This window comes from Prionailurus viverrinus, chromosome F1 (assembly GCF_022837055.1).
Source record: "Prionailurus viverrinus isolate Anna chromosome F1, UM_Priviv_1.0, whole genome shotgun sequence".
Taxonomy (NCBI): Eukaryota; Metazoa; Chordata; class Mammalia; order Carnivora; family Felidae; genus Prionailurus; species Prionailurus viverrinus.
Window position 1 is genome coordinate 54,946,405 of NC_062577.1, and position 13,672 is coordinate 54,960,076.

A 13,672-nucleotide genomic window follows, 5' to 3' on the forward strand; every position below is an offset into this window, starting at 1 on the left:
AAGTGTAGGATTAAATTAAAAATAGAATCCCCCCCTTCACATTTCACTGTGTTCTAGAATAAATTTATAAACTTAGTAAATAAATTAGAAACATTTAGCCTCTTACCTCATTCTTATTCCAGTAACTTGCAGAAGAAGAGTTGTCTTATAGGCCTTAATATTGTTCCTTTAATAAAGACAAAGCACAGGAGACAGTGGAATGACAGCAGGTTTCTTCCTTGCTTAGTAATCCTAATGCTGCTTAATTTCTGATAATGTGCTAAATAAGCCTTCAGCACAGTCGATATCAAAGTTCAGAATGATTGGATGGTGTTTCAGTTGCTCATACAACCTAGTGGATTTTCACTGGTTGAAACCTAAGGAGGGACACGTAATACATGTGTTTAGATAAGGCCCTTGCATAAAGTACAAAGTTTTATGATGGATTTATTGCTTTATGAAATGCAGCATTAAAATGGAAGCATATATTATGTAGTGATAAGTGGTTTCACCCACTTTTATCAACAGTAATTTATACTGATCTTTAGGTTATAAGTTAACCATGTGTTTGTGTTAAGTATAGGATATTATTAACACAAGGGAAGAATTCTTAAATTTCCAAAGACAGATTTTGACTTTTCCTTGTATTTTTTCCTGAAGAATATTCACTATCACTAAGATACGTTTATTGTTTTTAAAACAAATATTGTTTAAAATTGTTTTAAAAACTCATTGAAGCGTAATTTCAGTTTCATTATGAACAAATTATACTTCCAAAATATTTATCCTTAAATAAGAAGATGAACATCTCTTATACGAAGACAGGTATATAAGGGTGTCTCATATAGTTGATAATAAAGAAACATGGTGATAGAAAGAAATAATCTAAATTGGTTTTGGAAGACTGAGTATACAGCCATTAAAAATGCTGGCTTAGCTCTTAATGGTCGCCTGGTTCCTTCTGAATGAAAATCCAATCCGTGCGGCCCACCAAGGACATTGGACTGTTCTAGGTTTTTGCTACAGTATTCTAGTGACAATGACCACCTTTAAGCACTAGTGTAGCATTCACTTGTTTTGTTTTGTTTCCAAGTTATCCTTCCAGATTTGGTTTGAACTAATGTTAAATCTATCTTTATTTTACAATCTAGGATAGTTAACCTCAAGTCTGTAGGTTGCCAGGGTAGGTTTATTTTTGTTGAAAATTGTGTTTTTAAAACTCTCTGCCACAGTTTTTTAAGATTATTCAGAGACTCAGAGTACAAATCAAGAGAAAGTTCTTACTTTGTGGTACCAAATCCATGCACTTAAATTTTGATTTGTTTGGATTGTGAGGGTGTTGTCTTTGACGTCTGTATTCTTATCATAAATTTTGTTCAGTTTTTATCCCCGAGCTCCAGAATTGTCTTTAGCGTCTTTTCCTGTCTTCAAAAATACATGTAATACAGTGTTGTAAGATCTCAAGACGGAACTGAGTTGCAGAGCATAATGCTTATTAAAGTATATTTGGTTCATGGGGCGCCTGGGTGGCACAGTCGGTTAAGCGTCCGACTTCAGCCAGGTCACGATCTCGCGGTCCGTGAGTTCGAGCCCCGCGTCGGGCTCTGGGCTGATGGCTCGGAGCCTGGAGCCTGTTTCCGATTCTGTGTCTCCCTCTCTCTCTGCCCCTCGCCGTTCATGCTCTGTCTCTCTCTGTACCAAAAATAAATAAACGTTGAAAAAAAATTTAAAAAAAAAAGTATATTTGGTTCATGATATTCTTATATTTCATAATGTAGGGAAGCAAGTCTTGCTCTAAATACTAGTGAGATTTGCCCTATTATTGAGGCAGAGCTTCTTCTCTCCCTTTTTAAAACGTTTCATATTTCTGGGGAACCTGGGTGGCTTAGACTGTTAATCATCCAGCTTCGCTCAGGTCATGATCTCATGGCTCGTGAGTTTGAGCCCCGCGTCAGGCTCTGTGCTGACAGCTCAGTTTCTGTGTCTCCCTCTCTCTGCCCCTCCCCTGCACACACATTGTGTGTGTGTGTGTGTGTGTGTGTGTGTGTGTGTGTGCCTGCCTCTCTCTCTCTCAAAAATAAAACATTAAAAAATAAATAAAATAAAATGTTTCATATTTCTTTTGAATACATTGAAAAAATTATTCTTTGGTCCAGATTCATATGCATGTGTTATGAGGGAAAATATTGGTTTATTTTTTTAAAAGTGTGTAGTTTTACTTATGACAGCTTTTTTGAAATTAGATTTTAAAAACTGACTACTACTGGATTATTTTCATTAGTGTAGATGACATTGTGTGGTTTTTTTCATTTTTAATAAGTATTAGGGAAACTAAAAGAAAAACAAAATCAAACTTTCCTCCTCACTGAAGCAAGAGGCTTATGAGTTTTTTAAAAAAGTATATTTGCAAATAAAGTGTATATAAAATGCTTCTTACACTGAAAAGTTAGATTATGTGGGCGAATTACTAATCTTTATAAGAAAATATAACAATTAAAACTATAATTTTAGACTAGAGATAGTTGACTAAACTTGGGGGGACTTTACAGTTGTCTTAATAACTTGTCTGCTCCAAAATGAGAATCTTTATTGTTTGGTATTTTTAGTTATAGTTCTAAAACCTCATTGAATTATCTATTTAGGAATATAAAAAAAGAACTTGTCAGTCACATTAGAGGTGAATTTGGTCTCCTAAAATGGATATGCGTCATCTATAATTGTAAGGTTCATATGGCCTTCTTTCTGACAGCTGTTCCCAGTGTTCACAGAAACTGAAGCTCAGAAAAATAATATGATGTATTCCTATCAGTATCTAATAATTCATGGGTAGAATCCGGTCTTTGGACTTGGTGTGTGTTCTGTCAGCACACTAATCTCCTGGGACTGCCCTGTTCCCTCACTTCATCTCCAGTTGAGGGTTTCATTACACATGGGTAATAAGACTCTTTGTTGCCTTTGCTTAGCAAGGGAAGAGAATAGGAGTGTGAATTCACAGGTACAGTGGTTGTCTTTGTAGATGAGTTAGAGAAGCTGAAGGGAGAAGTAAAAACAGAATCGAACCATGATTTAGGAGACAGTTTTAAGGCCTGGCATTACCGGTGTTACTTAGTTTAAAGGCTCATGACTTAAGGAACCCCGAGACAGGGAACAGGGTTTATCTGTCAGGAGCTACTAAATATGTTTTTCTGTGAATCCAATTAGATAGTGCTTTAGGGTCGCCTGGGTGGCTCAGTCGGTTGAGCATCCAACTTTGGCTCAGGTCATAATCACGGTTCGGGAGTTCGAGTCCCGCGTCACGCTCTGTGCTGACAGCTCAGAGCTTGGAGCCTGTTTTGGATTCTGTGTCTCCTTCTCTCTCTGCCCCTCCCCCACTCACACTCTGTGTGTGTGTGTGTGTGTGTGTGTGTGTGTGTGTGTGTGTGTGTCAAAAATAAACTTTTAAAGTGCGTGTAAACTGCTTTGAAAAGTACAATGTGTGGTATATACATAAATGCTTTTATTTTAATATTAACCCTAATACACTGTACCGTATTTCCTACGTTGATATGAAACTTGAACCATTTGCTTTTAGTTTTATGTTATTTTTTAACCTATTTATTTCTAACAATCTTGAAACGGTTTTACTGTTTTATTTTATCATTTACCTAAAATTAGTCTAATAACATTGTAAAAGTAAGGAGTCAAAATGACACTCATGTTTAGAATCATTCTTTTTTATGACAATTTCAGAATTGGTATGAGCATCATGTCTACTATAATTGGGTACGTGTAAATGTACTTCGCTAGTATCTCTTTAGAAAAATAACATTAGGTTATTTAGGTTTTCTTTTATAGTATGTTCATATTTTCTTAACTGTTAAAATGTTCTGTGCAAACTATATAAAAAAGTAATATGTAACTAAATATTGTCATATAACTAGGTATTGCACAAAGTTTTTATGGTCTCCTATCACAAAAGTTTATCTTTACTGTTAAAGTCCATCGAAAATGTATGACTAGAAGAAATATGGACTTGTACCCATTTTAACATTCTTGTTATTTGTAATTTCTTTAAAATAAATGCTGATAACATTATACTTTTTCAGTCTATCCTTCCTAGCATACCAACTTAGGTATTTGAAATTTCAATTTTTTGAGCCTATCTAAATAATTTATAATACCCATTTGATTTTTACTTTCATAATTTTTTTAATAATTTAAAATAATTTAATAATTTTTTCATACACATCTGTGAATTTTCAGACCCAAAGAGGTAGATGATTTGCCCTTGCATAGTCATGATTAATAAGAATCAGATCCAGATTAAGAATGTAAAGCTTTTCAGGGCGTTGAGTTAAATTAAGGGGGATCGGTTCATTTGCTTCAGGACTTCTCAGGATCCTTAATATGTTAATTCACAGCGTAACTTACAAAGAGGGACACAGCATCAGAGTTGCCTAAATCTGTGTGATCACAGTGGACTGTTGCGTGGTATGTCTGTGTTAACTTTAGGAGTTTTCCGTGTACCCCAAAGATGGTTTGGGAAATGCTGGCCTAAGTATATTTCCCAAACAGTATTCTGAAACCTGTCCTTATGTGAACCAACCCGAGTGAGGAACGGGTCAGGAATATAAAACCTCATGACTTCAGGGCACCTGGGTGGCTCTGTGGTTAAGGTCCAAGTCTTGATTTTTGACTTCGGTCAGGATCTCACAGTTCACGTGTTTGAGTCCCGTGTTGGGCTCTGAACTGAAAGCCTGGAGCCTGCTTCAGATTCTGTCTCTGTCTCTGTCTCTGTCTCTCTCCCTCCCCCACTTGTGCGCTTGCTCTCTTTCAAAAATAAATAAATAAACATTAAACAATTTTAAAGAATGTAAAGCTTTTCCCGTTCACTAGTCTTTCCATTTCCATTGACTCTCATGGGCCTGTAGTTAATTCTTAGTTACTAAGAATTAGTAACTAATGGAATGTGGTGGAAATGAGCATAATTCAAAAGTTAGCTTTTGTATGTGTGTCTTAATCTGTAAATATTAATACGGATTTGTATTTTGGTGATAGGTTAACATAATTACTCTCTAAATTTACCTGACTTCACAAAATCAGTTTGAATAATAACTAACACTTATATAATACTTGTTAGTATGTGCCAGACGTTGTCCTAGGCATTTTATATATATAAGCTTAATTAATATCCTTAATAGCCATCTTGATGATATTATTATCTGCATTTTAAAAACAGATACAGAAATGTTACGTGCTGTAGCCAAGGTCACATTAGGTAATAAGTGGAAGAGCCAGGAATGGAACCAAAGCTGTCTAGTTCTAAGGTCCATGCTCTTAACCATTACATGTACTCTGACCCATGGAAAGCAACTAGAGGAAGTTGTAACGTCAATAAAGCTGTGATAATAAATTAAAAGTATGTTACTGCTGTGAGAAAATGTAGTATAAATTTTCCCGAGTTTAGTTTTCAAAGAATTTATAACTGTGTGTCTTCCCAAAGATATGGTCAATTTCATTTGATGTGCACTTACTGGCTTTTTACTGCATATTAGGCTCTGTGCTGCGTTTTTTGTGCATCATCTTACTTCGTTTACATGGCATTCTGAGGGAGGTATCTCGGATCGTACAGTGTAAGTTCCATTAGTGCAGGAATCTTATCTGTCTTGTCAACTGCTATATTTCCAGTTCCTAGGACAGTCTCTAAGATACTGGAGGTTCTCAATAAATATTTTTGAATAAAATATTCTGTGGATAGGGGAAAATAACTATTCTTTGTTTTTCTTTTTTTCTTTTAGCTGTTTCTTATTTTTTAAATGTTCACTATTACCCTCTGTAGTTAATTGAACAGTTCTGCCTTTTCCCACCTAAAACAGCCAAACCACAGAGCATGTTATTAAACTAGTGGAACAACATGGCAGCGATGTCTGGTGGACTCATCCCCCTGAGCAGCTTCTTCCTCAGGAAGTCTTATCTAAGGTAAATTTCTGTGTGTATTTAACAACCTTCGTGTGCATTGCATGACTTAATGAAAACACAAGGGATTCTTGAGCGTTAAAAAGTGTTTATGTCATTGTGTAAAGTTGATGAGTTCATTTCACGATAAATCAGGAGCCAGTGCAGTTTGAGAGTAGACGTTTTTGCCTAGCCATAGAAGCTTGGTGTTTAATATAGCAGTGGAGTATGAGGGTTATTTGTTTACTTATTGAGGGCCAAGATTGATTTTTAGTGGGTTTAGTTGACTAAGCAGATGTAGGTGTTGACTATGAGAGAGCGGTGCCTAACTTGGTACATCGGGGCTTTGTAGGATCTGCATTGGAGTTGACTGATTCCATCACACATGAACAGACTCCAAGTTAGGAGATCATTTCAAGAAGTGAAAATACTTTATGTTAGTAAGTGTAGAATCAAGTGGCCACAACCACTTTCACATACAAATGAGGCAGTTGTACTCAATTGCAAAATACTTAGAAATGTTTGAAATTTCATTTTAAAATGCGAATTTAATGGTTGTAAGCATTTGATTCTCTTTTTTTTTTTTTAAGTTGATTTATTTTGAGAGAGAGTGGGGGAGGGGCAGAGAGAGTGGGGGAGAGAATTCCAAGTAGGCTCCTTGCTGTGTCCGCGTAAAGCCCGAAGCGGGGCTTAGTCTCATGAACCGTGAGATCGTGACCTGAGCCAAAATCAAGAGTTGGCTACTTAACTAACTGAGCCACCCTGGCTCCCCATCCTTTTATTTTCTTAAGACTTTTTCTTTTTGCTTTTTTATTGTGTACATCGCTATCTTTGCATAATTAAAATGTTTTCACGTTATCTTACTAGGTTGGTGGTCCTGATGCCTTGGAGTATGTGCCTGGTCAGGATATCTTGGACATCTGGTTCGATAGTGGAACTTCATGGTCTTGTGTTCTTCCAGGTAATTTTAAATAATAGGTTATATACCAGTCAAGCAGTTTTGAAAATACATAAAAGTTACTCAGAAGAAATCTATAATCTGGGAGTATTTTTTTTTATTTGGAAGAAAATCTCCTGCCATGATACGATTTTAGATCTGGAAGGGCTCTTGGAGATCATTTAATCCAATGATGTCTAAATTTGTTTGGTTTTCCAAATGAAATTTTATATAGACCCACAATACATAAGGTAGATAAAAACGGACATTTCTTCCTCCTCTCAACCAGCTCTTCTTGACGCACTTAGCAACCCAAGGCATTAGCTCTGTAACATTTAGAAGTCATTGAAACGGTCTGACTCCCATCACTTTTCAGAAGAGGAAATGAGATTAGATTAGAGCCAAATTAGGTGATGGTTACATAGCTTAGTTAGTCTCAGACCAGAAATCAGATACCCTGATCTCTGGTTCTTATTTTTCTTACACGACCTTGTCATTTCACAGCTCTTCCCCCCTCCACACAGGCAGCTGACTAATGTTACACTCACTCACAGGGCACACTGTGAGAAGGGAGAGACCTGGTGGGCAGTAGCAGGGAGAAGTAGGAGAAGGCACACATTGGAGGTTGTGTGTAGCTGCTTAAGAGGATATCCTTAAGCACACCGGGCGAACACCAGAGGGAAAACAAAGAGCAAAGCCCATCATTACCGTGAGGTCAAAGACAGGAACGAGGATGGATCAGATGCTTCTTCACATTGCTGCTAAGCGCCACCCTGGGCCCAAGAGATCTTGCTTTCTGGAGCGAGAGAATGTGGGAAAGTAACTTGTCTTTGCAGCTGGCCATTATTACGGGATTGAGAGGGATTGTCCCCAAGTGTGACTTGAGGTATCCTTTTGGTACTGGGCCTCACTATTGAGAGGACGTACATCTGATTCCTGGTAGGTAAATATGATCATTTGTCCCCTTCTAGTAGCCTAGGAAATTAATCCATGTAAATTCATGTTTCCTCTATATTACAGCTAAAATACAAATAGTAATTCATAATGACCATGTATAAATTACATATTAATAAAATCTTTTACAGTTTTTAGTAATTTTCAGAATTATTATTTCGTAAGTTTCTCCCACCACACCTAAGAGAAAATACTGCAAGTTCGATTACTTTGTTTCCCTCAATTATACTGAAAATATAGACCACTACATAAGGTAGGTAGAAGTAGTGTTATAAATAGGGAGAAGAGTTCTGTATCTCCTACCACATTGGGGCAGCATCGTGAATTTCAGCAAAAGTGTGCCATGTGCAAAATCGTTTATATGATATATTTCTAAGTTCATTAACTTTTTTGGCCTTGGTACAATGGCTGTCTTGAGCGTTGTTGCAGTTTAATTTCAGAAGTGGTTTCACATTACTCCACACAGCAAGGTCGTGTTCTACTTAGAGACCTTGTGAAACTGCATGAAAGCTCGTTAAAACCCGTCTGTGCTGCTGCCAGTGGTGCTGATAAAAGTATAGTCACGTTCCTTCTAGTTGATGATGTTTTTAACTAAATACTTGGGAAAGAAATAGTTTCTTAAATGAAGTTAGTGGTAGAATTACACCTAAGCGGTAGGTGTCATATTTAGATAATTAATTCGAAGAAGGAGAACTGATTTGTCATTTAAACTTGTATGTTGCCTGCATAGAGGCCGCCAGAACTTAAATAAGCTACCTTCACAGATAAGTGCACAAGACTAATTTTAGACTGTAATTTCTCCTTTTTCACTGAGCTGTCATATTCCTCCTCCTCTTCCTCTAAATCAGTCAAACATGGTGTGAGGTTAGTCAAAGAATTAGATCAATTGGCTTATATTTTATCCTATTTACCTCTGAGCTTTTATTCTTTTTTGATAAGAAAATTTTCAAAAGACAGGGAGAAAGAATGAAGTGGGAAAGAGCCAAGATATAGTGAATTCACGGTTTGAAAATCCATAAAACAAACTTTCCTTAAAAGAGAGAAAGAACAAGAGGGAGAAGTCTTTTTCGAGAAGGGTATTTTACTTTCCATTCTCAAATGCTTACATTAATTCTAATAAATGATTCAACGCCTGCGTAGTTCCCTCAGAGTACGTTACTGCAAACTAAAATCAACTTACTTTTGAGTTTAATTGAGCTACTTAGTCTTCATCAGTACCTGTTGATGTTTAACAAGATGAATTTGGTGATTATGGCATACATGACTGGTTTTACTTTTTGTTGACACGTTTTACAACAGTGAAAGATTTGGCTTAAGAATTTGAACACCAGGTCAGGTACCTCTTTGATTGTGAGTTCAAGGTCAATAGTACTTAAACTGAAACCCGAACGCTTTCTGAAAGGGAATGGCGTTTTTAAGTGAATCATTTCTAAAACATTCTTTAAACATTTACCGAAGGCATTAATTTTTGCAGTGATTTAAAAATAATGTTTTCAAAAATTTTAAGTAAATTCTATTTTTTAGAACAGTTTTAGCAGAAATTACAGAGATCCCATACACTGTGCCTCCATTTCCCCATAACCTCCCCTGCCTTCAACTCACACTACGGTGGTGTATTTGTTACTATTGATGGACCTACATTGACAAATCATGATCACCCACAGTCCATAGTTAGGATTCACTCTTGGTGTTGTGCGCTCTGTGGGTTTTGGTAAATGTATAACAACATGTATCCACCATTGTAGTATCACACAGAACAGTTTTACTAAATTTTACTAAATTCTACTAAAATTTTACTAAAAATTTGCTCCACCTGTTCATCCCTTCTTCCCAGCTGACCCTGGCAACCACTGATCTTTGTACTCTCCATAGTTTTGCCTTTCCAGAATGTCATATAGTTGGAGTCACACAGTATGTAGCTTTTCGGATTGGCTTCTTTTACTTAACATGTATCCATGGTCCCTTCGTGTCTTTTCCTGGCTTGATAGCTCATTTCTTTGTAGTGCTAAGTAATGTTCCCTCGTCTGCATGTGCCGTAACTTATTTATCTTCACCTATCAAGGAATTAGTGTTTTAAAATACTTATTCTACTTCATTTGTTTGTTTTTTTTAACAAATAAAGAGAAATAAATAGAAAAAAGATCATTTTTTGAAAGAGAAACTATTATTTACAGTTTAGATTTACAAAGCCTTTTTTAAAGGATTACCCTATTAAGAACATAGATGATAGTTTACAAATAGCCTAATTTTTAAAATTGATAATTATATCCTAACATTTTTGACAAATTACTCTTGGCTTAAATTATTTTACGTTGGTTAAGCAGTAGTTGTGACAAATATGTTTTGTGCTAGTTCTATAACTTGCCTTCTTAAATACAATATAATCTTGCTCAAACTTTATCAGTTCAGCTAAGTTAAACAAATTTAGTAATGAAATTATAGATTACTCAATTTTTTGGCTGATTTTGCTTTGAGAGTTTTTTTTAATGCTGTAATTAGTTTATTCTTTATTTACTACCATGCCTAAATCATAATCTTAGAGGTACTGAATAGTTTATGATTTTTGTAATTTTCCTAACAAAGAAAGTTACTGTAATAGAAATATTAGCCTTTTGCCACATGGTTGATTGCAACTTTTCCTGGAGTATTACAACACCCAGGTTTATTTCTAGTTTTTTTCTTTTACTAGAAGGTCTATTGAGGGAAGAAAAAGAGGAAAGAAGATTAAAAAATAGGCAGAAAAAGTTGGCACCGTTGCTCCCTCTTGTGCACTGCTGTTGGAATGTAATCTGTCACAGGTGGACCGGACAGGATTTTTGCATTATGCCTCAGAAGCTTTGGAGTGGTTTTCTGTCGTTTGACCAAAAAGTTCTATTTATGGGCATCTCTCCTGTCCAAGTGGTCAGATGTGGGGCTCCTGGATGCCTCAGTTATTTAAGTGTCTGGCTCTTGGTTTCAGCTCAGGTCATGAGCTTACGCACTGCTCACTCACTGCAGTTTGTCAGTTCGAGCCCCGCATCGGGCTCTGTGCTGACAATGCTGAACCTGCTTGGGGTTCTCTCCCTCTCCCCCTCCCCTGCTCACACACCTGCACTCTCTCAAGTGATCAAATCTGGATGAAGAACTGTGTGTGAGGATATTCATTACAGTGTTCGTTCTTTCTTTCTTTCTTTCTTTCTTTCTTTCTTTCTTTCTTTCTTTCTTTTTTTACAATGCTATTTTAATAGTACGTGATTTGGCACAGTAATTCATTGTCTATGTGTAGAAAAGTTACTAAAGCAATATGGTATACATTCATACATCAGAATCATATGCAGCCATTAAGTAATGTTTTTGAAAAATAATTGAGGGTATGGGTATTATCTAAGGGCATGCTAAATTTGAAAAAGTACAGAATACAAAACAAAAGGATATAGACAAATACCGTGATTTGCTAACAACTCATGGAAATGTTGAGCACAGACAAAAGACTGGGAAGACATGCGCTGTAATGAAATGGTTATCTCTAGGTAGTGGGATAGAGGTGATTTTATTTTGTTTTAACTTCCCAGTGTTTTACAGATTTCTTAAAGTGAGAATGTACATTTGCTAGGAAAAACAACCATTACTAAAAATAAACTTACTAAAATAGGGAATAGTCCCAATAATTCATCATATGTGGTTGTAGCTGTACAGTAATTCCAGAGTATTCCAGCACCTTAGTTTGACAGATCTTCATATTTCTTACCGTTTAAGACTGAGCTTATCTTTTTTTCTAAAGTTCCTACAAGCTTTATTGTTTTCATTTCTTGTCCAGAGCTCTGCTACGCCCAAACACCCCACTACCCCGTCCATCTTTTTCCACTGGTTTCATACACCACCTTGAAAGGCTCTGGCTTGCAGAAGTTTTCTGGGGTTACACTTCCTTTTCTAGGATGGTATTTTGCTTCCTTCCCAGTTCCAGCAATTCAGTATCTATATGAGCATGGAAAAGGCATTGAGACTTGACCCCTGCTAAGTATGAGCTGTTTTGTTGTGCTGTGATTAGTAGGCTGATGTCCTCCTATTTTAGAGCGTTGCAGCATATATTTCTAGGACAGAATCAGAGACCACGTATTTTTAAAATAGTTTAGGATAACGATACTTTCACAAGTATTCTTGTATATAAAAATTATTTGAAAAAATACACCTTTCTTAATTTTCCATCAGGAAATGTCAGTGCCCTTTGTGATAAATCTTTGTAATAATTAACGTTTACTGATAATGTGCTGTGTACGCAGCATGTCCTATTGCTTCTTTAATCTCTCTTACAGCCTCGTAAGGTAAATACATTTGGGGTTGTCCTCATCTTAGTAAAGACCTGGGCACGTGGGAAGGTTAAGCTCTGACCCCACACCTGGTGCGTCCCACACACAGGACTGGGACTCCGGCAGCCTCAGTGCCGCCCCCGTGCAGTCAGATTGCTGGTGTCCTGACGACTGTAAGTCTTTGGGCAGCAGCCAGCTTTTTAGACTTTTAGGGCAAAGGTTTTAGAGATTATTTAAACCCCTTATTTGAGAGGTGTGTTAATCAAGGCTCAGAAGCAGTGTTTGCAGTAAGGTGACAGAACTTCCGTTTGATGCCCGGTTACTGTCAGTGATTGAGCTTTCAGAGAGGAAGAGGATTTAGTGATTCTTTCTGTTCTTTCCTTCCTTCCTTCCTTCAGGAAAAGATTTCCACTAGCATTCTGTTATCAATCATCTCCTTGATTACTGCCACATCCCCAAAGTGGTCAGCAGTAGGAGGTTAACATCTTGGGTGGAAGAGGATTTATAAAAGTTTAGGGTTACAGGGGTGCCTGGGTGGCTCAGTAGGTTAAGCAGCCGACTTCAGCTCAGGTCATGATCTCACAGCTTGAAGGCTCGTGAGTTCGAGCCCCACGTCGGGTTCTGTGCTGACAGCTCGGAGCCTGGAGCCTGCTTCGGATTCTGTGTCTCCCTCTCTCTCTGCCCCTCCTGTGCTCACGCCCTGTCTGTGTGTCTCTCTCTCTCTCTCAAAAATAAACATTAAAAAAAGATTTAAAAAAGAAGGTTAGGGTTACAAATGGCTACAGGTCAGTAGAGGGAGAAGAAAAGTAGGTTGTAGATGTAGCATTCTAGATGTTGAGGCTAAAACATTTTGTTCTTACTGCATATGCATTTGTCTTCTTACCCTCTTAGACTTTCCTGGCTGCGGAGACTAGGCTGAAGTGCAGTTTTGCCATGATAACAACCAGCACAATTATTTCTTATTTAACATAAAGTTCACCCCCTAACTGTCAGCTCCAAGAAGACAGATGCCAGACTTCTTTGCATTTTCTGCCCCAGGACCTAGTACATACAGTGCCTGTCAGATGATAAGTGCTCAGAAATGTTGAATGAATGGAACTGGCTTGATTTAATTATTTTAATTTTGTCTCCCACCTCCCCCCAGACCCGCATTGTCACATAAGGATTATAACCCCGAATCCTCAATATTAGGGCATAAGGACCGATCTTCACTTCACAAGTAGAAGGGGCTTTTAAAGTTGTGAGTTTAGATTTAAAATATAGGAATAATCTTTCCCAAAGACCTCATGTTCTTTTTTTTATTTTTTATTTTTTATTTTTTTATTAAAAAAAAATTTTTTTAACATTTATTTGTTATTGAGAAACAGAGAGTCAGAGCCCGAGCAGGGGAGGGGCAGAGAGAGGGAGACACAGAATCTGAAGCAGGCTCCAGGCTCTGAGCTGTCAGCACAGAGCCCAGCGTGGGGCTTGAACCTACAAACTGCGAGATCATGACCCGAGCCCAAGTCTCAGCTCAACCGACCGAGCCACCAGGTGCCCCTCATATTCTTTAAAAAAAAAATAAATAAATAACATTTTATTC

At 37.2% G+C, this 13,672-nt stretch overlaps 1 protein-coding gene across 1 annotated transcript in view; it reads left to right on the forward strand.

Annotated features, from left to right (window-relative positions):
• IARS2 (isoleucyl-tRNA synthetase 2, mitochondrial) overlaps nt 1-13,672 on the forward strand; it is a 66,438-nt gene that overhangs the window by 37,386 nt on the left and 15,380 nt on the right. The window contains exons 13-14 of the mRNA XM_047840638.1: nt 5,835-5,937; nt 6,781-6,874. Coding sequence (XP_047696594.1) covers nt 5,835-5,937; nt 6,781-6,874 — 197 coding nt within the window. The remainder of the gene's footprint in view (nt 1-5,834; nt 5,938-6,780; nt 6,875-13,672) is intronic.